At 39.5% G+C, this 22,920-nt stretch overlaps 1 protein-coding gene across 7 annotated transcripts in view; it reads left to right on the top strand.

The window, feature by feature from the left end:
* The window catches only part of meis2a (Meis homeobox 2a), a 168,632-nt gene extending 166,334 nt beyond the window's left edge, over positions 1-2,298 (top strand). For 5 of the 7 annotated variants that reach the window (XM_033988128.2, XM_033988127.2, XM_055230984.1 and 2 more), the window contains one exon: positions 533-620. Coding sequence is in view for 1 of the 7 variants with exons in the window: in XM_033988130.2 (XP_033844021.1) it covers positions 533-927 (395 nt within the window). In the remaining 6 variants the exon portion in view is untranslated. Of the gene's footprint in view, positions 1-532 lie in introns of all 7 variants that reach the window. The other 2 variants (XM_033988129.2, XM_033988130.2) reach the window with 1 other exon arrangement.
* The last annotated feature ends 20,622 nt before the right edge of the window (positions 2,299-22,920 follow it).

The following is a 22,920-nucleotide window of genomic DNA, read 5'->3' as shown; positions in this document are numbered from 1 at the left end:
GGATCTGTTTGGGTTTAAGAAAAAAGTTTGGAAAGTGGCAAATGTTTTTTTTTTTTTTTAGGAATTAGCCAAACTGATTGGATTGGACTGGAAATGTTGCGTTAAATTGCTCTAAAATAAAAGATAAAACAAACCAAAAAAAAAAAAGGTTGTTTATATTTTTCATACTCTGTAAAGTGAGTTTAAACACCTACTTGTTTAATGAATTTTTTGTTACATAATGGAAGAATTTTGATTGAATAGATGCGTTTGGCTAGGTTGGCCGAAACAGCATTTTCAACAAAACGATTTTAGTCACACCGGAACAAAACGTGTGTTCCCTCAGTAGGTTCATAGTGGTCCATGGGTTTATACTCGTCTATGTGTCTTATACTTGTTCTGATACGGCTCAAGATCATTCTAAAGCTGTTCAGGAAAAGTGATTTTTTAGTATTGATACCTGCTCAAATGAGTATCCAGTTTTGATATTAGTTTTAGTATCAACCAGCATCGTCGTAAAATCTAATCTCTTGTTTATCTTTCATGTGTCCAGGTCTGCAAGGCGTCCCGGGTAACTTTGGCCCTCACGGCGCTCCTATGGGCATGAGCATGGCACCCTCCTTCACCCACCACCACCCTCCTCACCACCCCCACCCGATGACGCCCTCTCACCCGTCGCACCTGCACCACGGGCCGCCCCTGCCCCACCACCCCCATCACCCCGTGGCGGCCTCCTATCTGCCCGGGCACCCCGCTCCGCCCCCTCCGCACCACCACCACCCCCACCACCCCCACCACCCCCACGCCGCCATGCTGATGCACGGAGGAGCAACCGCCCACCTCCACCCGCCTCCGCACCACCCGGACATGCCCACCCAGAGGATCCCCCTGATGTCCCCCATGGACCCGAGCGCCGGCGGGCAGAGCTTGGACATCCACGCCCAGTGATATTCGGACAAGGGACTCGCCGGACTTAAAAAACCCTGCCCCACAAGACAAGCAGCTACTACGAAAAAAACAAAAACGTGATTTTTTTGCTCTTTGTAAGACCAGAATTTGACGCTCTTCGAAATTCCAAAACGAGCTGTGACGTTTTTTTCTTTTTTACTTGTCAAGTTTGTTACTTTGATCCAAAAACAAACGTGGACCAAGCTGACACTTTGTAAAGACTTGGGATTTTTTGGTAAAACATTGGTGCGGAAAAAACGAAAAAACTTACAGACAATAGCAGACAAACTTGTTTCGCTTCCGCACCTGTTTGGGAACGTTGGAAATCAATCCACTCTGGAAAAAAGGACAGAAAGACTCCAAGAATATAACTACTGTAGTATAAAGTATAGATACTAAGTTAAAACTTGTGCATTTTTTGGGTTGGTCACTAAGTTTGTTTATAAAGCTAGTTTTTAGAATCTCTTCTCTCTCGGTCTCTCATTCACTGTGTGCACTCCGGATGTGGAGGAGAACAGCGGTCTCGCAGCACAGCATCATGGGAAAAAAATTACGTTTCCGAAACACAGAGAGGGGCAATCAGATCCTCCCGATCCGACGCAAAACGTAGGACACGGCGGGAACATGGCTGCTAAAAGGACAACAAATCACACCCGAAATTTAAAGTTTGAAAATTCGATCGATTTCTTTCTTTTTCACGAATGAATGTTTCCCTTTTTGTTTTGTTTTTTTTCGAAAATCTTTGAAAACACCCAAGCACTGGATCGTGTTGGTTTTTATACAGGTTAATTTTATTGTTTTTGTACCCTCTGGACTCTCGTTGGCCGGAGCCCGTTGAAGGAAGGAAAAAAAGTGGAACTATCCAACTAGCGCTTCTCGAATCGTAATTTTAATTTTTTTTGTTTTTTTTTGGCGAGGATCAACCTAAGTGGCCATACGGACTTTATATATTGACACTGTTGATCCTAAGGGCACTGGAGAAGCCGTCGGTTGTCGGATGCACCAAAAACTTAAAAAAATCTTGGGAAAAAAAAACTTAAATTATGAACTCAACGCTTTTGTCGGGAAAAAGCTGAGAGATTATTGTATCAAACTTCGTACAGAGTTGAGTCTATTACTTGTTTCATGTTAGATATTCTGTGTTTACCTCAATGAAAAGAATGTTTTTTGCTAGTTTCAGATCTGCTGTGGCATTGATATTGTCTGTCCATGAATTCCTTCCTTTTTCAGCACGTGTCCCTCACTAGATGATAAGATGCCGTCTCCCCCCGAGCTTTGTCGAAAGTACATGAAATACTTGTATGAGGAGTGTGACGTAATGTTTCAAAGGTGTTCAGTCACAAATGCTGTAATAAATATCTCATTTTTGGATTTTTGGGAGAGTTTTGTGTGGAAAAGTGTGTTCTGGATAGTAGTAGTTTTGCACGAAATTGGTCCAAAACTTGACATCAGTATTTTGAAGTCAATGCAAATATGGAATTTTGGGATTTTTGTGTCTTCTGTGAATGCGAGGGTTGTAGGTTTGGACAAAATTGGTCTAAAACATGAAAAGAAGACGCTGAAGTACATCTCAGAGGCTTATTGCTACTACTACGTATTAAAAATATGGAATTTTTTTAAGATTTCGTGTGTTTTGAAAATGCAGTTTTCCTAGTTTTTCACAAAGTTTATCAAAAAATACCACATGAACATTTAGAAGTACATCTCAGAGTCGAATTACTACTACTACTTGTTACAAATATTCACTTCTTAGATTTTTGTGTTTCTGAAAATATAAGTTTAGTAGTTTTTCGTAAATTATGTACAAAAACATGATTTGAACATTTTGAAGTACATTTTACTATTACTACTATTTTTAATTAGTATTTAGTATTTATTATTAGTATTTACTATTTAGTATTTACTATTACTATTTCTATTTGTCAGATTTTATAATGAAAAATCGTCTTCTGAAAAAGGACGTTTTGTAGTTTTTCACAAAATATACAAAAACACATTTCACAGTCTAATTACTATTACTACTTATTACAAATATTTCAGATTTTCAGATTTTGGTGTAAAAAATGTTTTTTGAAAAAGCAACAAGTTTCATACTTTTTCACAAAATGTAAAAAAACATTATATATGAACATTTTAAGTACAAGTTACAGTCTAAGTACTATTATAACTTATACATATTTTGTGTTTTTTTAATTAGTTGTAGGTTTTTGTGTGAAAAAGTGTCTTATGAAAAAACAAGTTTTGTAGTTTTCAACAAAATGTATCAAAAAGCATGACATCAGCATATCGAAGTACTAATTACTACTACTTTTTACGAATATTTCCAACTACTTTAAGACCAATTTCTGATTCCCCTCCCAAAATATATATTATTCCAGGTTATAAAAAATTTAAATAAATAGCATTTTCAAATGTTATGTTTTCAGAAATGAAACTGAATTTTGGTTTTGGTGCATAATTTTCATAACTTTTGATTGACACTTTCATAAAGCAGACTCCTATTTGATCTGAACCTAATTAGGGCTTGTTAAATTGGAACATTATTATAAAACCGATCATTTGTAGGGACTGCTCTTAAACGCACCATTCCTTCGTTACAGTAGTAGTCTCTAATTGTGTCTGAAAGAGATCTCCCTGTGGCAGTTTATTTAGCCACTCACAAAAACATGCTAATTAGCTGTCACATGCAAACGAAGGCAGAGGAAGGCAGACAGATTTCAAGACGTGTCAACTCCACAACACACTAGGACTTTAAAAAAAAAAAAAGAAAGAAAAGAAAATTAAATCTTCATAAAACCTGAAGAGGAAGTGAAATAATAAAACATGTGAGTCTTGTTTAGTGTAAAAAAAAAAAACATATATCAGATATTTAATTTGACAGTGATGAATGAAGTACTCAAAAAGTACAGATACAAACGGAAAAAGTTACTCGAGTAAAAGTAAAAGTATCACATGGAAAAATCTACTTAAGTAAAGTATTAAAGTATCTGTTTAAAAATGTACTTTAAGAGTATAAAGTCCAAGTATTACACATAAGTGTTGTTAGTGATACTGAATCAAAATGTTACATATACACATGGTCCGCAGCAGCAATACAAATCAATTTCTTCATTTTTCTTATGAATTTTGTGTATTTTTGTTTGCTCAAAGCTGAACCTTTAGCTCCAAACATTTTGTCAGGATGTTACCCTGAATATGGTAAAAATAACCCCTCAAATCAAGTATTCAAGTACTTCTTACTTTCCAGTCCAGTTCAAAAATGTAGTGGAGTAGAAAGTACAGATACTGCTCTCAAATGCAGTAAAAGTAAAAAGTATCCACTGTAAAATGTACAACAGATACCAAAAAAATATTTTTAAGCACAGGACTTTACTACTTGTACTTCGTTACCTTCAGCTACTCATTTATATATCGGGTTTACTGACATATTTCATAATTAATTTCAGTTGGTAGATGTGTTTACATGAAGAACTTTTTTGGGTTTATTTATTATTATTATTATTATTATTATTATTATTATTATTATTATTATTATTATTATTATTATTATTATTAATTTTATTTTTATTATTATTTATGTATTTATTTATTTTTTCTGGAAATTCATTTTGACAACTTCTATGAGGGAGAGGGTAGTTTTATATATAGCCTACAACTATCTATCCATCTATTTATCCATCCATCTATCCATCTATCTATCTGTCTCTATATGTACAAGTGTAAAAGGTAAACAGGATAAGAGCCCCGCACACTCTCTGTCTCTAAACATTCTGCAGCCTGGGAGCTCCGGACATATTATTCAGCATTGTGGAGCTCCGCCTGTCGGTGCGTCTGGGTACTGCGCTCGGCTCGGGCCTCCACAGCCTTTCCACCGTCTCTTTCTCGGCTTCCACCCCCCGTTTGTGCCTCCCTCTCCGGGTCTTCGCGGTCGTGTTTGCCCCGCGGTCATTTTTCCTCGCGCCGGACGTAAATAGAAATGACAACAAACCCGAGAGCTGCGCGCATTCCGCCTCACACACGGTTTTGGGTTTTAAGCAGAGTTTGGCCTTATAGCTCGCTGTAGAGTAAACAAAAGTAAATAAATACAAGCAGGAAAATATTGACATGAATAATAATAATAATAATAATAATAATAATAATAATAATAATAATAATAATAATAATAATAAGAAGAAGAAGAAGAAGAAGAAGAAGAAGAAGAAGACTACTTTTAATTCATTTTTTTATTTACACTTTTTTTCTGCTTTTGTAAATCAACATATATATATATTTTAATTTTATTTTATACTTTTTTTTTTTTTTTCTAGAAGTGCCATTTTAAAATTACAGTAAGCCTCTCCACTGCCAGATTTACTTTTTATTAGTAAAATGCTCAAATATTTACATCCACTCTGCTCAATTATTAATTAGTTGTCCAGTTTTTTTTTTAAATTGGCCACACTTTAACTCGGGTAAGATTATCGCTCTAGAAAAGTCATTTTTAAAACAAAACGTGACGTATTTCCACGGACTGGGCCTTTTTCGTAAATATTTTCTTGCTGCAAAAACGAGGAGAAAAAAGTGACAGTGATTAACGAGCAGCGTGATTCCCAGTGGCTGAACGCGGTCACGCAAACGTTTTATCAACGTGACAATTACGCACAAATCTTTACGCTTCCATTTCGAGTTTTTCAGTAAGCGTTTTATATCCATATTTTTATACATTCGCTTTTATTTATTTACCACTTTAAAAGCCCATCACGCCACTCCGGGTCCCTGTGCCAAATGAGCTTGGACATGTGTGCGCCTTTTACGCACGCTGTTTGTTGATCACATTACATCCACAAATGCGCCACACGTGTTGGGCCTATGCTGCAGACCGGGCCCTGTGCGCGTAATAACTTCCTCGTATATGGGTTAACACTGCGTCTTCTTCGGGTTTTTTTTTAATTTTTTTTTTTTTACTCGTGTTAAGATCTCATAGTGCGATTTTGTTTTTTTTTACGGTCTATTCTTCGCCAAACGGAAGAGGAAGACGGGTCTCGTTTTGTGCGTAAAGATGCAAGCGTGGATTACCGTGGTTGGAGAGGATTTTAATATTAATAGTTTCTTTCCCCCCTTTCTCTCTCGCTCTCTCTTTCTCTCTCTGGTCTTTTCTTCTCACCCGCGCGCCCACCCCTCCTCTTCCCCCTTTCCTCTCCTCTCCCCTCCCTCCCCCCGATGAGACAGAAGGTAGATTGCCTCGGCTGCCTCCCCCCCTCTTTTTTTTGCCGATTCGCCGTGACAGGGATGATGGATGATCCAGCCAGGCTAAACAACTCCTCCCCTCCATCTCTCCGCTGTCACACGCAGCCACGGCCCGGGTCTGCCTTCCCTCCCCTCGCCTCCCCCTCCCTCACCCGCTTTGCCTGCTCCAGAAAATAAAACGCGCGTGTGTATGTGTGTGTTTGTGTGTGTGTGTGTATATATATATATATGTGTGTATTCCCAGCGTGTACTGAGCTCTTCTCTCGAGCTCATATTAAAAAAGTCCACACACGTACACACAAACAAGGAACACTCCGGGTTATAAACATGGCGACGCGCGCGTGGACACTGCAAAAACAGAAGAGAAACGGCTACATGAGCCACAATGAAATGGAGAGTTTGAATTTAATTAGATTTTTGAGGATTTGCGTAAAATTTCTACGTAAGTTGAGCCACATTTGAAGGTATTTCGTAATTATCATGTACTGACTGTTTCAAAGTAATTGTTGGTACACGCGTAAAGACAAGAAAATGGCGCAGGGACAGACTGGACGGACAACCTTATTCCACTGGTTATAGGTTTGCTTAAAATGTGAATCAAAAATCTATCAAAATAATAAAGAAAAAAAAAATAATAAATAAAAAAAAAATAAAAAATAATAATAATAATAATAATGATGATGATGATGATGATGATGAGGATGATGATAATAATAATAATAATCGTGACGTAAAAACTACTCAAAGCCAGTAAACAAACACCAGGCTCGTGTTTGTTCATGTTTTACAGTGTGCGTCGCGCGCATCTGCCTGGCTACAATGTGACACGCTGGCGTATATTTTTAGAAGTGCACGCGCTGGCTACAGGGAAAAAGTTTAAATGTATAAATATATTTCTTTTTAGCGGGCGCGCGCACGAGCACACGCACGCTGTCCTTCTTCCCCGCGCGCAGCTGGCTGTCTCCAAAAACCGGCTCTCTCCGGGTATATGTTGAGTGTGTGTGTGTGTGTGTGTGGTTGTGTGTATCCATGCGCCTGTCCGTGCGTAAAAATGCTGTCCTCGTTTAGATTTTGGTTCCCACTTGCGTTTGCTTCGCGCCATATGGAACCTTATTAGTTACAAAAGAGTTTAACGCGGAGACTACAACATCCTAACATTTGCTAGTTCAATTCTAACCCCCCAAAACCTTAGACCTTCTCCAATATTGTTTTCTGCATCAAAAATATCAGTGTGATTATCATTTATTCTATGCGCTGTGGCCCTGTATGATCACACCAAACACTCACTATGTATCCATGCGTCTTCCCGTGCGTAAAACTGTTGTCCTTGTCTTATTTTTCCAACATTTCAGCACTTTTCCGCGCCGTTCCTTCGCGCCATAAGGTGTTTCTATGGTGATGTGGGCCTGTGCGTGTGCGTGCGTGTGTGTATGTATGTGTGCCTGCGCGTGCGTCGGTCGGGGGCGGGCGGGGGTCCCTGGGAGAAAGGAGGCTGCATTTGGCCGGTCATTTATCAACGTCAGCCGCATAATGATTCTCCCCGCAGCCCCCTATTGATGAGGATAATTACATTAGCTCAGACTGACTGATCAATAAAGCCCGCGGAGAATGCTTTATTACGGCCTGGGCCAGAGAAAAGCGCGCACGGAGCACAAGCGACGGGCCGCGCGGTGCCTTTCCAAAACCAGCACAATGCCAACGACTCCAGGAGAGGAGACGAGGGCGCATGGAAGTTTAATTTAAGAAATAGAAGTACGTACAGTATAACCAACGTGGACAGGCTCGGTTCAAGTGAATATGGCAGATTCGATTCCCCAAAAACGTAGTTAACGTGATTATATTTCAGATTTGACTAAAAACCGAGCTGAAGTTTATCCTTTTACTTCCTGGTTGGACACGAGCAGCAGTTATCTATGTATCTAGAGGTAATTCCTTAACTGTTACCTAGCAACCATAATGTTAACAAGAGCCAAAACTTGTCTAAATTGCACAGTAGTTATGATTAGGCTAATAAAAGTGAATTACAACACCTCTGTTTTGTTAAATCAATGTTTAAACCGTTAGAAATGCCTTCCTTGTGCGTAAACTGTCCTCGCATTTTGGATGGAATTTTGGGTAATGGCGACATAGGTAGAGGCAAGGCCTGCTCCATTTAAAATCTTTTTTTTTTTCTCTTCCCGTTTTCCACAAACTGCCACTTCACTGATGTAAAACTATGATAAATATTTACCACAGGTACTATCCCACCAAAGCAAGTCATAATTAGAAAAACGTGAAAACCTGTCATAGGCACTTAAAGGTTTTACGCGTCTACGTTTTTATCCATGACGCACGGAGGCATAAGACGTTTTAGTATTAGACGATTTTTCGGATGTCAGGTCGCGTGATTTATTGCGCGTACAGTGTGGCCAGTGCACGGCGCGGGGAAGGAGGGAGAGAGAGAGGAGAGGGCATTTCTGTCGGAGACCGGTTTTTGTGCCAAAGAATGCCTTTTTGCGCACGAGATAAAAGATGGCGACACAAAAGAGAGGTTTTTCTAAAGACTGTGGAATTTACCTGAGGGCCTCGTGAGCTCCACGTGACACGCGCGCAGGGGAAAATCACGTAAATTACACGTACAAATAAACAAACCTATTAAATATGTTTACAGTTGAAATTTTTAGTGAATGGAACTATATATTATACATATATTAAGCGAAATATAGCCTAGGCACACGTGATCCTCGCGTTGTCATAAATCATTTGTCAAAATTTACACCAGCAGATTTGACAGTTATTCAATCAAAAAATATATAAAAGTGTTACAAAATTATTCATTTTAGACAGTTTTGTGAAATATAATTCTGGATAAATCAGCACTATTACCCAAATCCCAATCAAAATGTATACAGAAAAAATGTATCTGCACATTTGATATTTTTGGAATAAATAAAAAATAAATAAACAATAATAAAAATAAATAAAAAAATAGTCATTATTTTTTAAAGTATTTTCTAATTTTTACAAATACACAAAATATATATTAATTAGTGGGTTAGAATGAATACAAGGAAAAGTATTACAGCCTTAAATCATTTAGAAGACATTTTGAATAGAATACAACTCAGTTATCTTTTCGTTACGTTATTTATGTCATAAGAATAACTCTAGCTGCTCTATTTCAGCCTTAAGTGCCACGCTGTCAATCATTTCAATTTATCCCCTCTCCAGTTACGCGTTGTGGCCTTGTTCCTTCACTCGCTCCAAACAACTTCGTATCAAATAAAATATGATCCATCACATTTTAATATTAACACGACTAAAGTGTTACTCCTCTAGAGCAGAGACGCATCCTCGTGTCTTCTCTCCGCGTTGGTTTTAATCACCAACAAAACATACTCGGGAGAGGAGCGACGCAAAGCTTTCTCTCCCCCGTGCGTAAAACCAAACAGTTACGCGCGCGTTCCATGTCTCCAAAACGCAGCGCCATCATCTCTCCATTATCTATTTATCGTTTTTGCTTAAGGGTTTCCTCTCAGTAGTCCACGGAGCATGCGCTTTCTGGCTTCTTTCTCTTGGATGGAAGCATCTCCACGTTGGGCCTGGGGATGATACGGAACAATTACGGACAGGACGCAATCAATGTATTATTTTAGCGAGATTTATGACGTGCGTACTTGAAAATGGGTTATAACACTTTCCGTAACAGTATTTTTTACTTAGAATACAACCTTATAACTGATACTGTGAAGTGCTGAGTGAAAAATCTCGTTCCTAAATATTAAAAAAAAGCTGTGACCGGTTCAATATTACCATAATTAAATCCGCTAATTGATCATATTTGCGTAAAACCATATTTTTTCAAAGTATTCGTCTTCTTGTCACGTGGTTAGGCCTATATCTCGTGCGTAAATCAGTTATAAATATATGTGTCATTACGTTACCCAGTACTACTCGTTTAATTCTCTTATTGTTTTAAAAATCTACTCGAGTATCATGCATATTAATAACAAATTCCCTTTTTTTTTTTTTTTTTTTTTTTTTTTTTTTTGGACAGTATATTTTCCCAGACTCGACTCGCTTGTCTCGCTTAAAAGTGAGTGACATAACCCCCGCGCTGCCCGCCCCCTCCCCTCCCTCTCCTCACAGGCGCGCGCGGCAGCTTTCCAAAATAAATCTTAATGATGTAAGAATGATAATTAGTCAGATCAGCGCGCGCCGCCGAGGGTGCTGCTGTGAACGCGCGCGGAGGGAGAGGAGGAGAAGAGGAGGAGAAGAGGAGAAGACAGGACAGGAGCATCTATGGGGCTTTTTGAGGTCCGCTGTGTCCTATATCAGCCCTGGGTTAGATCCACCTTGCATGGTCCTGGTGTAGTCCTGGTTTGGACCTGGTATAGTCCATTTAAGCCCATAGGAGTTCTGGTTTAGTCCTTTTACTCGTAGCTGTAGGTCCTAGTTTAGTCTATAAACTCCTGGTTCAGTACCACGGGACTTTTCAAATTATGGAGGTTCGTGGTACAGTATAATGGTACTTCTATGGATTAGAATGGCCCTAGTTTAGACCTGATTTAGTCCTGGTTTAGACTTGGTTTGGACCATTGAAACCCATGTAAATTCTGGTTCAGTACTTCTGTTACTCAGGTCCTAGTTAAGTTCCAGGGTTGAATCATCATCTACTTCAACTTTGGCTTAGACCCTCCTGGCGTGATACTGGTTCGGACCTAATTTAGTCCCAGTTTAGACTAAGTTTGGACCTGGTTTAGTCCATTTAAATCCATTTAAATCTTTTACTCACAGGTCTTAGTTTAATCTGCATAGTTCTGGTTCAGTTCCAAGGGACTTTTTAAATTATGGAGGTTAAACATAATACTGTGGTACTTCTATAGATTAGAACCATCTAGACCTGGTTTAGACCTGGTTTAGACTAAGTTTGGACCTGGTATTGTCCATTTAAACCCATTGAAAGTTTGGCTGAGTTCTTCTTTTATAGGTCCAGGTTTAGTTTGCATAGTCCTGGTTCAGTTCCAAGGGACTTTTATAATTATGAGGGTCAAACATAATAGTACTTCTATAGATTAGTTTAGACCTGGTTTGGATCTGGTTTAGACCTGGTTTAGACTAGATTTAAACTACCACCTGTTTATCTTCATAGAGAATATTCCACAATTTGACATTAAAATTACCTTTCACCACAGAGATAATATGCTCAAGCCACCAGACCAGTTTACAGGTCAGGTCTGCGGAGAGGTGATCCCACTCACAGTAACAATATGTGTTTTTCTATATGTTTTACCAATAAAACAGCAATGAAGTAAATGCAAGATGGATATGTTTAATGTCATACTGTGGAGCATTTCGACCATAGCAACAACATCTCCCTGGAGGCAAACGGATGGCGGACCCTCCCCAGAAAAGTTGCATAGTATTCCTTTAAGAATGTGGAGAAAAATCCAATATTAATAATTGACACGATACTGAGATAAATGTTCATCAAAGTCATAAAGGCACGTTAGTCCAGGTTTAGTTCTGGTGTAGACTCTGTGAGAGGAGGAGGAGGAGAGGAAGAGAGGAAGAGGAGGAGAGGAGCAGAAGAGGAGAGGAGAAGAGGAGTTAGTCCAGGTTTAGTTCTGGTGTAGACCCTGTTTAAGTCCTACTTCAGTCTGAGTCTTAATTAGGCCTGGAGGAGGAGGAGGAGGAGGAGAGGAAGAGGAGGAGGAGGAGGGGAGGAGAAGAGGAGGAGAGGACAGGAGGAGCAGAAGAGGAGAGGAAAAGAGGAGGAGAGGACAGGAGGAGGAGAGGTGAAGAGGAAGAGAGGACAGGAGGAGGGGAGGAGCAGAAGAGGAGAGGAGAAGAGGAAGAAAGGACAGGTGGAGGGGAGGAGCAGAAGAGGAGAGGAGGAGAGGAGAAGAGGAGGGAAGGAGAAGAGGAAGAGAAGAGGAGAGAAAAAGAAGAGGAGATGAGGCAGGAAAGAGGTCAGTGGGAGAGGAAGAAGAGAGGAGAAGAAGAGGAGACGAGGAGGGACAGAGAACAGGAGGAAAGTAAGGGAAGAGGAGAGAAGGAGAAGAGGAGGGGAGGCGAAGAGGAGATGAGGAGAGGAGGAGGCGAAGAGGAGATGAGCAGGGGAGGAGAAGAGGAGAGGAGGAGAAGAGGAGAATCTAACCACGACAATAAAAACCTAACGTGAGTTTAGTCACGCCTGCAGCCACACGCAGCTTTATTTGATCCACTTTAAGATTTAATTAGCGCCCCCTGGAGGTTTGGGGCAGTAAATCATGACAGTAACGGGAGAAGATGGAGATTCAAATTGGCGTTATTACTCTGATGTAGACGACATATCGCGAATGAGAGTTAAAACCAACAAAGGGGTTTAGACCAAGGAGAAGAGGAACGTCCAGTGTAAGGGACAATAAAACAATATAATGATAATAAAAAGTTGATTAAGTATAATTAGTATATTAAGTATAATTAGCAGCTTTGACATGTATTGTTTTCAAAATTACACCACAGTTCAGAACAATAGTAGATGTAATAAAAGTAATGTAAGGTCAGAGTCTAGTAGCTGTAGTTCTGGAGAATCAAAGCATCAGACTAAATAAACTGTGTCGATAGAGTCCGCCACAAACGCCGCTTGCGTCTCCATCTTGGTTCACACTTTTACTCCACTCGGCTGTTTCGGTTCGTGGTGAAACGGCCTCTTCCCTCTTTGTATTTCCTTTGCCACATTCGGTGTAAAAAGTATCTGTCGGTAGCACCTCGACGGTCCATAGCTAGCATCCTTAGCTTCTTGCACTGTCGCCATGGATACGAGAAAAACAAACATTTCGCACAATCCAACAGCCACTAACTTCTGCCCTTAAAACTAAACATGCTGCACCACTTAGTTGGTTAAAATCCCATGATACGACATTAAAAACTGAGCTCAAAAAGACAAAAGGCTTCAAAAACTCCATAGGGTGCCAGCCAGCCACAAGAGCAGCCAAGTACTCCGTTGCCATGGGAGTAAAATGTAAACTAGTACCTCTAAAATGAGAAGAATGTAAATCATAGAACAGGGAAGTTGATGTATTTGCCATTACGTAACTTTTTACAAAATGTTTAATCCAACAATAACAAATACTATAGTTCAGGTTCTTTCATCTGCCTCCAGTGACAGGAACCACATCTTATCTCCAGCCCGGGTGTCCCAGAGCACCGGCGGGGAGGACCTGCAGCACCCAATCGACCAATCAGCGCCCTCGTCTCCGTCTCATCGCCCAATCAGAGCCCTCTGTTCTATCTGTGAGGACTTACCCAGAGCGGGACAGTGAAAAGTAGTGTACTGAACAGCTGAATGGTCGGGGTTGGGTTTCTGTCCCTGTCCTCAGAGAACAGCACATCACAGTCCACACACAGGGCCAGGGGTTCAAGTGATCAGTGGAATCTAACCCACAACCTCAAACGGTCTCATTGAGGCGGGACCTGGCTGTGAACCCAAAGCACAACAGAGAGGGATTTCAGTTGGGAGAGTAAATTCATTTGGAAAACTAGGGGAGGTATTGGGGATTGGGACAATATCAAAATGATGCTACGCTAATGCTAATGGTTCAAATGTATTGTACTGTTAGCATGAAAATAGGAAACTACGTTGACCATGATCCTTTGCTTTGGTTCAGACAGCTCTGCCATATTTATTATTAAACGTGGAACTTATGTAATAAAGTGCCAAAAAAGTTACTACGAGATGAATTTCTGCTGATCCGCAAAGACTAAACAGACAACTGATTAAAAACAACTCAAAACAGCTAAAGATTGGCACAGAAATGTCTTTATGTGAGGCTGATACGATTTGTTTATTGTCACAAAAAAAAAAAAAAAAACTAATTACAAATGCAAAGTCACACGGGAGGAGCTCAGAGTAGAGACGCTGCTCCTCCACGTCAAAGTGTCTGAGGGTGACGTAAGTCTGGGAATCCCTGCTTAAAACCTTTGCCCCCGCGGCCCAGCTCTGGATAAACAGACGGAAAAAAAATGGATGGATGAATGAACGCAAATTAATTGTTTGGATTCCCATGATGCACCTGGGTTCTGATTAGCTCTGCACTCAGTTGTGAAAGTAGTAGCAGCTTTTTTGAAACACCACAGCCTTGTAATTATGTCGTTCTCCAATTTAGTTTTAATTTGTTTCGTATTTGTCTTTTTTTTCTGTGGAAAAGTTGTGTTATTTCGATACAAAAGGGAAAAAACGGAAAAAAACTGCAACTTCCCAACGCGCAGTTATCCATCGGAGGTGCTGACAACTCCACGGTTATATATTTTTTTTTATATTATGTTAATTACGCTTTAGTGAAATGAGTACTCCAACCTGTCTTACGAACTTTAAATGTGTGATTCAGCTTCGTTTTTTTTTTGTATCCCTTCGCTCCGTATCCCTTCGCTCCACAGCCAAATCCTGAAGACCACACTGTCCCGGAAACCTCTCCAGTGTCTTTTACATAAGCACAGTCAGACTGCAGATCTGTTTGAGAGGAATGACTGCTGATGTGATAATAGTGCGCTAAGAAAATAGTCCCTCTCTTTCCGACCATAATTCCCAATGATAAACGCTCGTTCCTACAGTGCTTCCCAAAAATATTATGTCGCCAACGGCAACAGTCCGACATTCTGAGCAGTCGCATGTGCCGCAGTGAAGACGTGCGGACTCGGGTTTCAGGCTGTGCGCGGTTAAAGGCCCGAGGAGGGGAGGGGGAGGGACTACGCGAGAAACAGGAAGCACCGCGCCGCAGCAGCGAAACGAGCAGCCTCTTCAGCCGCTTCTGTTCACTGCAAAAAGTATCATAGTTTTACATCGGTTAAGTGGCAGTTTGTGGGGAAAAAGTGTAAAAATACAGGAAGTAGCGCTGAGAAAATTGTTCGAAAGTTCTTCATTTTGTTTGTTTTCTTTGTATTGTGTTGTAACAAGGCTCATGAAAAAACATCTGGTGCTCTCATTGGGCACTTATATAATCCTTGCAAGCAAATTCCATCAAATATTACAGATAAGATCATGTACGGCGAGGACATCACAGGGTCACAGTGGTTCTAACCCGCAACCTCAAACCTTCTCATTAAGTCGGGACCTGGTCGTGAACCCAAGATGTAAATACAATACAGAGGGATTTGAGTTGGGAGAGTAACTTCATTTGGAAAACTAGGGAATTATTGGGAAATTGGGGAAAATATCAAAAGTATGCTATGCTAATGGTTGATGTTTATTGTGTCATTACCGAGGCATGAAAACAGGAAAAACATTGACTACGGGGCGACATTAACTCAGTTTGTAGAGCGTTTGTCCACTGATCTAAAGGTTGGTGGTTCAAATCCCAGATGGTTGACTGGTCAGATCCATTGACTCACAGGTTGGCGATGCGATGGTTCCTCGTTGTAAAGCGTTTTGAGTGAATTGAAGGTGGGAAAGCGCTATATTAATCAATTTTTTAGCTAAAAGGTTACGCGATGAGACTTTAGTTCGCCTGTACTTTTAGTTTATTTGTTTTGTTTATCTTGCTAATCGCCCTACCACACTAGAGCGATATTCCCAACAACTTTATCTGATTCATTCCCCATGACCAAAAATATTATGTCGCTAATGGCAACGGTGGAATATTATAACTGTGGCCTGCGCTCTGGTTTGAGTCTGGCTGCAGATAGACGATCAAAAGGCCTGTGGCGTACGCGCTCATCCCATAATAACAGCAGCAGCAGTGGTTACCGTGGAGACAAGCCACCGGTGAGGTACAAAGCCCCGCCCACTGAGGTTATGTCATAGTAAGAAGGCTATATATGTGACAGGTGTGGTCAGTGCGGACAATCACTAAAACTGGATTTGACCAAAGCTTCAAATGCTCATGTCAAACCACAAATAGTGAAAGTTCTGGGCGACGTAATGGTAGTTTTAAAGATGCAGTATGTAACTTTTCTGCTTGTCTAAAAATGCTGTTACTTACACAACTTGTTAAACACTACACAAATAAAATGAACACTTTGGAGTGTTTGGAGGTTTACAGAGAGAGATGTTTGTGTCTCAATGCTAATGCTAATGCTAATTTTGGGGCATAATAAATATTAAAACAGTACCACAAATTGAAGTATTCTACATATACAACAATTGAATAGTCTATATTGTAATTAATTTGAATTTTAATATTTTAATAAAAGTTACTGTTAGCTTTGAAACACAGCGAGCTAGCTAATGTGCTGCTGTGGACAGATCTGGAAAAAGGTGACAACTCAGGTGAGACAGTGACATAGTCGTTTGGGGCACTTACATTTTGTTTAGAACTTAGAATTAGAGTTAGGTAAAAGCCAAAAGTAAAATCTGTAGCTAACTATATATATTCAGCTCTTAATGGGTGCTTTTTCGCCTATTAGCATCCTGGCTAGCTGTATTGCTTTCCTTGTTTCCTTTGTTTGCTTTGGGTCTGATGATGGAATTATAGATGTGAGAGAGATTAAGATCTGAATGAATATATGAAGTATGACTCAGGCACATTCGCCCTTAGTGAAGCTCAACAGACCAAGTCTACAAACAGAAACTGTGAACAGTAGCTCCTCCCTTCAGACAGATATAAGGCCGTGTCCAGCAGTGATCTGACCAGAACTGAAGAAGTGACTTCAATGGGCAGCGAAATGTCTTCACTCCTACAAATTTTGTCCATTTGACAGATTTTACTTTTGAATTTTACTATGGATCAGACCTGGACGACCGAGGGATTACACAGACAATTAGAATCAGGGTATATGTTTTTGCAAATATTAGTTTATATCAGTTTGGTTCATGTTTGAATTAAGTCACTTTTATAAGATGTAAATGAGTAATTTGGTTTTGGCAGATTTGTATTTTATTATTCCAAAGTTCAGCACAACGGGTGAAATAATGACACATTTATAGAGCAAGATATTTCAAAGGTATAACTGTACTATTCTAATTTACACCTATATATTTCCTGTGTCATTAACCTTTTCTATCTTCATGGAGACAGCTGACAGCACCAGGCCAAGTTACGGGTCAGATCTGTGGAGAGGCAAGCTTGTACCATACTGCAGTACATTCGAGGCAAAGTAATATCATCTCTGCCATATTTGTTTGGATATGAACATCATGCATGTCTCTGATTGGCTAATCCACCTGTGTATTCTGGATAGCAGGAAATGACATACGATTTGAAGTGAGACAAATGGGCCTCAACTATAGAAAAAACAAAAGAACCAAAGTCACCCAAAGTCCTCTATAATCGTCCCGTTGTCCTTCACCTGTCCTCTGTCCCCTGCTCCCCACTCCTGCTGTAGGACCCTGGCTCTGTGGGTCGCTCCTGTCGTGCTCCTGATGCCCTGTACTGTGGTGGGTAGGGTGGAGGAGGAGGAGGGGGGAGGGCTAACCTTTGGCCGGCCCAGGCGGAGCTGTCCCCCCCGTGGATACAAACATGAGCCCGAGACCTTTGAGATGCTCGAGAGGACCCCACCGAGCTCCACATGTGACAGGACAGAGAGGATAAGAGCTGACAGGAGCGAACACGGCCTTCAGTGGGTGAAAATATGAGACAGTTTTGTATTATTGTAACCTGCTACGAGTACCACAACTACTACTGCTACTATACTACTATAGTACTGCTACTACTACATCTGACAAGAGAGTGGGGGATAAGAGCTGACAGGGGAGAAGTTAAATATGGCTTCCAGTGGGTGAAAATAGAATAAAATGGAGTTTTGTGTTTTTATTACCTACTACTACTACTACTACTACTACTACTACTACTACTACTACTACTACTACTACTACTACTACTACTACTACTACTACTACTACTACTACTACTACTACTACTACTACTACTACTACTACTACTACTAAAACCTATCACTACCACTACTACTATCGCTACTACTACTACTAAAACCACCACCAACACTACTCCTACGGTCACTACTATTATTATTATTATTACTACTACTGTACTGCTGCTACTACTATTATTACTTCTACTACTACAATTACCACAACTATTACCACCACCACTAATACTACTACTACCACCATCAACACTACTACTACTGCCACTACTATTATTACTACCACTACAACCACTACTACTACTACGACTACTGCTGCTAATACTACCACTACTAGTACTACTACTATCACAATTACTACTACTACTACTGTACTACTGCTGCTAGTATTATTATTACTATTACTACCACTACTTCTACAAACACTAGTACTACTACCATTACTATTCCCCATGGAGATAGGTAGATGTGTAATGCCATACTGTGGAATATTCCAGGCAAAGTGATAATGTCTCCATGGGGACAAGAATGTAGTGGACTCTCCAACAGGAAAGTTTTAATAAACTAAACTAATACTACTACAATTACTACTAATTACTACTACCACAACTTTTACTACTACTACTGCTAGTACTACTACCACTACTACACTATTGCTACTACTACTAAAGTAGTAGTAGTAGCAATAGCAATAATACAAGTATTGGTATTGTAGGTTATATTACTGTACATTCTCTTGTAAACAATGCTTAGACAGTGATTTATTTTAAAATATGTTTGACATATTTTTTTTATTTTTATTTCTTATTTTTGACAACATACATTGACATTGTATTTTTATCTCTTCAAAAAGACGCGTTCGTTCGTTCGTGCCCCTATGGCGTCTCTCCGCTGCTGTTCTTTAGGCTTTGTGTTGTGACAGGAGCAGTGACAGGAGCAGTGACAGGTTCAACCCAAACACCTCCGTCTCCGCTCTTAAATATCATCCCGTGTTTGACTTTTCTATATTTACTCCATTGAAATACTGTCTGGTCCCGCGCCTTTGAAGTGGCACACATTTAGCTTACATTGTGCATAAGCTAATTTATAGTAGCTGACCCTTCTCTTTGTGCGGCGGCCATTTTGGAAAACAATGGCAGGAAGAGCGCTACAGGAACTGATCTAGCAATTTTCTGTCGAGTTTTATGGGGTTATTTAGAATTGAGTAAACCGAGTCTCACCTTTATGAACTATGTATATATAGACAATTCAACGTGGGAGTAACGATACTTCAAAATACTTCAAAATAGTATCGTTACTCAAGTAGAAGTACAAAGTTGTAGTCCAAGTGTAAAAATGTATTTGGGAAAACTGCTACACAAGTAAGAGTAACTTAAAGAGTAACTAGTTTATAAATTGAAGTTTATGTAATTCAAAGGACAAAACATGAAGTAATGCATGTAATCTGGTATTTTCAATGGACAGAAACACAAAAATTTGATTAAAAACGAAATTATGTCTGAAGGAGAGGTGCAAGAAACACAAATGTTCAAATTGTTTCACATTGTCAATATGAAGTTTTTGTCACTTGTAGATTTACTCGCAATGAGATGAGGAACCACAACTTTTACTCAAGTAAGAGTACTGTTACTTCAATAGAAATATTACTCAAGAAAGCCAGGATGTATGCCGCCCTCCTCGGTTTATTATTACTATGTATAAAGTGTTGGGTTTCCGTGCTGTTTGGGCGACATTGCTTAGACTTTCATTCAAGAAACTGGACTTAAGCTCAGAAGACCGGAGTTCGAATCCCGCTCTGAACACGTCCCCTGACTATTACCAGTTTTATTACCCAGCATGCCGTGTTCTTCACTACTTGAAATCAATGTCCGTAGTCAGTGGATTCATGACATGCCTTTGACACCTGAGGTCGCCGGTTCAGTCACTCGGGCTGGGAAGAGACTCCGTTTTCACAACATCGGGATTCATATTTGATGCTATTTTTATTTTATATTTGAACATGTTTTCCGCGTATTTTGGAGGCAGGTCATGTTTATGAAATTTAAAGGTGCTGTATCTCAGTTTTACCGTCTAAAAAAACCTAAACTAGTCCATTTGAACCAGTTTGCAGTGGTCCAAAGTTACTCCTCACTTACCTTATGCCTTCAGAACATCCTAATTATTCACCACGATGACTTTATAAGCACTAAGCACGCAACAGTCTTATTTTCACCTCAAAAGCTGCTCATACAATTTATCTGTAACGGGGCAAAACAAATACACGGGAAAAATTGGGTACAGGTTCTTTAAAATCGTACAAATCTGACATAGTCCCTTTAAACAAGATTTAGCAAGGAAATAAATGTAAAAAAAAACAACAAAAAAAACCCCAAAAACTCCAGGGACCATCCACATAAAAACTTTATCCAAGAAATATTTATAAACTCATTTTTTCCACAAGTTCATTTGGATTGTGAGAACATTACATGAGTTTTATTATTTTACATTGAAAGTGACAGAAGGTGGAGCGGGGATCAGAGCAGGACGCAGGTTAGACACTTCCAGCTGTTCTTATCGGAGCAGAGAGGAGGAGGGGAGGGGGCGACGCAGGCCAGGGCCCCGGGAGTGATAAGGAACGCTCACCCAGGGGCCATCCAGGGGCCACAGACAGACCGAACTAAAGAAAGACATCGAGAGTTCTGCATGTTAGCGAGCGGAGTAAGGTTTGAGATGGACTATGACGTGGATGAAAATATATGTTTAGTTTTACTTTATATCTGATGAAACCAAAGGATGGGTTCAAACGATACGAAAGTGGAACGTGTCATTTCGATTTAGGTCAAATTTGAGATCGAGAATATGTATCACCATGAATGTAGTTACATTTTACTACCACTAGGCCTCCTACTATCACTTTCACTTCTGATTGGCACATAGCGTCTCATACTGTACTGACACACTGCAGTAACATCATGCTGGGGGTGTTTTACATGTATCTCTATAGTGGAATGTTGAGCAGTTACCATGGTGACACAACGCACACTGTCAAAAACTGTCTGAAAACAAAAAAAAAACAACAACAAAAAAACCAAAATGGATTTAAACAGCATATTTTCCGAAGCCTGTGATCATTGGAGCGTTCATGGTCCTGTTTACGTTTGATTTTACACAAAAAGGTGAGCGTGACAAACTGAAAAACGGTTGGCTAATGCTAGCTAGCTTGTGAGCGTAATGTTACTTGAGAGGGACTTGTCATAGTTCCAGCTAAACCAGTTCTTTCTGGTCAGATTGTGTTAAAATAAAGCTCAGGTTAAAGTCCAGCAAGCCTCAGACAGAGTAGTACTTTCAGTTAGCATCACGGCCTCAGGGAATGTTGATGACGTCAGCTCCAAAGTGTCAGTATAGTGTTGTACAATACATTTTATGTGCAACAATTACGATCACATTCAACTTTTAGTACGTTTTGCAGGTGCAGTAGTGACATTCAAAATCTGTTTTCTGACACTTTACTTTAATTTTGATGTATGTATCTATATATTGATTTACATAAACTACCAGTCAAAAGTTTGGACGCACCTACTCATTCATATTTTTTTCTTTGTTTGCTACTTTTTACATTTTATATTCTTAGAGAAGACATCAAATATATGAAGCAAGATATATGGAATTATGCAGCAAAGAAAAAAGTGAAATAACTCTACTAAATATGTTTTATAGTTTATATTCAAATACTCAAAAGTATCCACCCCCTTAGTGAACTTCATGATGACATCTCCTGAAATGGTTCAGCTTAGGTCGCAGCTGTGCCGTGTCAGGGTCAAGAAATGCCAAAAGTGCAAAGCAGGGTTCAAAGCAAAGGGTTTTTACATTTAAAAAATCTAAAAAGTAGTTATTTTGAGTTTATTTTTGTTTACTATATTCCAAGTCTGCACTCATAGTTTTGATGCCTTCAGTGAGAATCCACAATGTAAATAATCATGGAAATAAAGAAGAAACATAAATAAAATTGTGTCCAATCTTTTAACTGGTGGTGTGGATACATAGAAATTTTAGCATTTACTTAAAACATTATTATAGTATTTTACTTTATTAAATCAAATCTTCAAGAGACAGATTTTAAAAAAAGGCAATTTCATAAAAATCATTGGTTGTGTTACCGTTTCATAGACATATTACTAGACTAAACCCATCTTGTGACTAATATCCGCTCAACTTAATAAACTCTAAAACACAGAAACAAGTTGCAATGTTTTATTTCATAATAGCAAATCTCCAAAACACAAATTTTGTAAAAACGCAATTTCGAAAAATGATTGGCTGCATTACAGTTTCATAACAATAGACTTTTGACAAGACAAAACGTGTTCACACTCATTTGTAAAGAACACGCACACAGCCCAGAGACACCTGACGTGAACAGGACGAGTCGCCTTTGAATTCATGGAAACGTGCAGAGCCAAAAACACTAAAAACATGTGTGCGACGTGGACACGAGCTAACAATGGAGGACATTTTGGATCACGGCTGTTTATCACAAGGAGAGGTTCAGCCGATATCCTCAGTGGACGTACAAACAGATGTAATAAGACTATGTACTGGTCATAGATGAACCAGAAAGTTAAAGTTTTATTTACACAAAGTTGCTCTGTGGTCACTTGTGGGACTTAAAGCTACAACACTGAAATTGGTATCGGGAATGAAAACGTGTGCATCCCTTGTTTCGCCGACTTACAGATTAGATCTCACTGTAAGAAATACGTTTTTTCAGTGTTTTTTTTAGCAACAAAACACCATATGATTGAATAAAAGAAAGCGTCTAGATTCAAAATTTCAAGACTTTGGTTTGACTGATTTTGCTTTATCAAAACTATGGCCTGAAACAGCAAAAAAAAGTCTTTCTTAGTTATTAAACAGCAAAAAAAAAGTCTTTCTTAGTTATTAAACGTGGCATGTTTTGATCATCTCGTGTAGCCTAAAAAACCTTGTAGGAACCATAACAAAACA

The sequence above is a fragment of the Periophthalmus magnuspinnatus genome, chromosome 22 (assembly GCF_009829125.3).
Source record: "Periophthalmus magnuspinnatus isolate fPerMag1 chromosome 22, fPerMag1.2.pri, whole genome shotgun sequence".
Taxonomy (NCBI): domain Eukaryota; kingdom Metazoa; phylum Chordata; class Actinopteri; order Gobiiformes; family Gobiidae; genus Periophthalmus; species Periophthalmus magnuspinnatus.
Note: the sequence above shows the minus strand (reverse complement) of the source record. Positions and strands in the feature narration are given on the sequence as shown.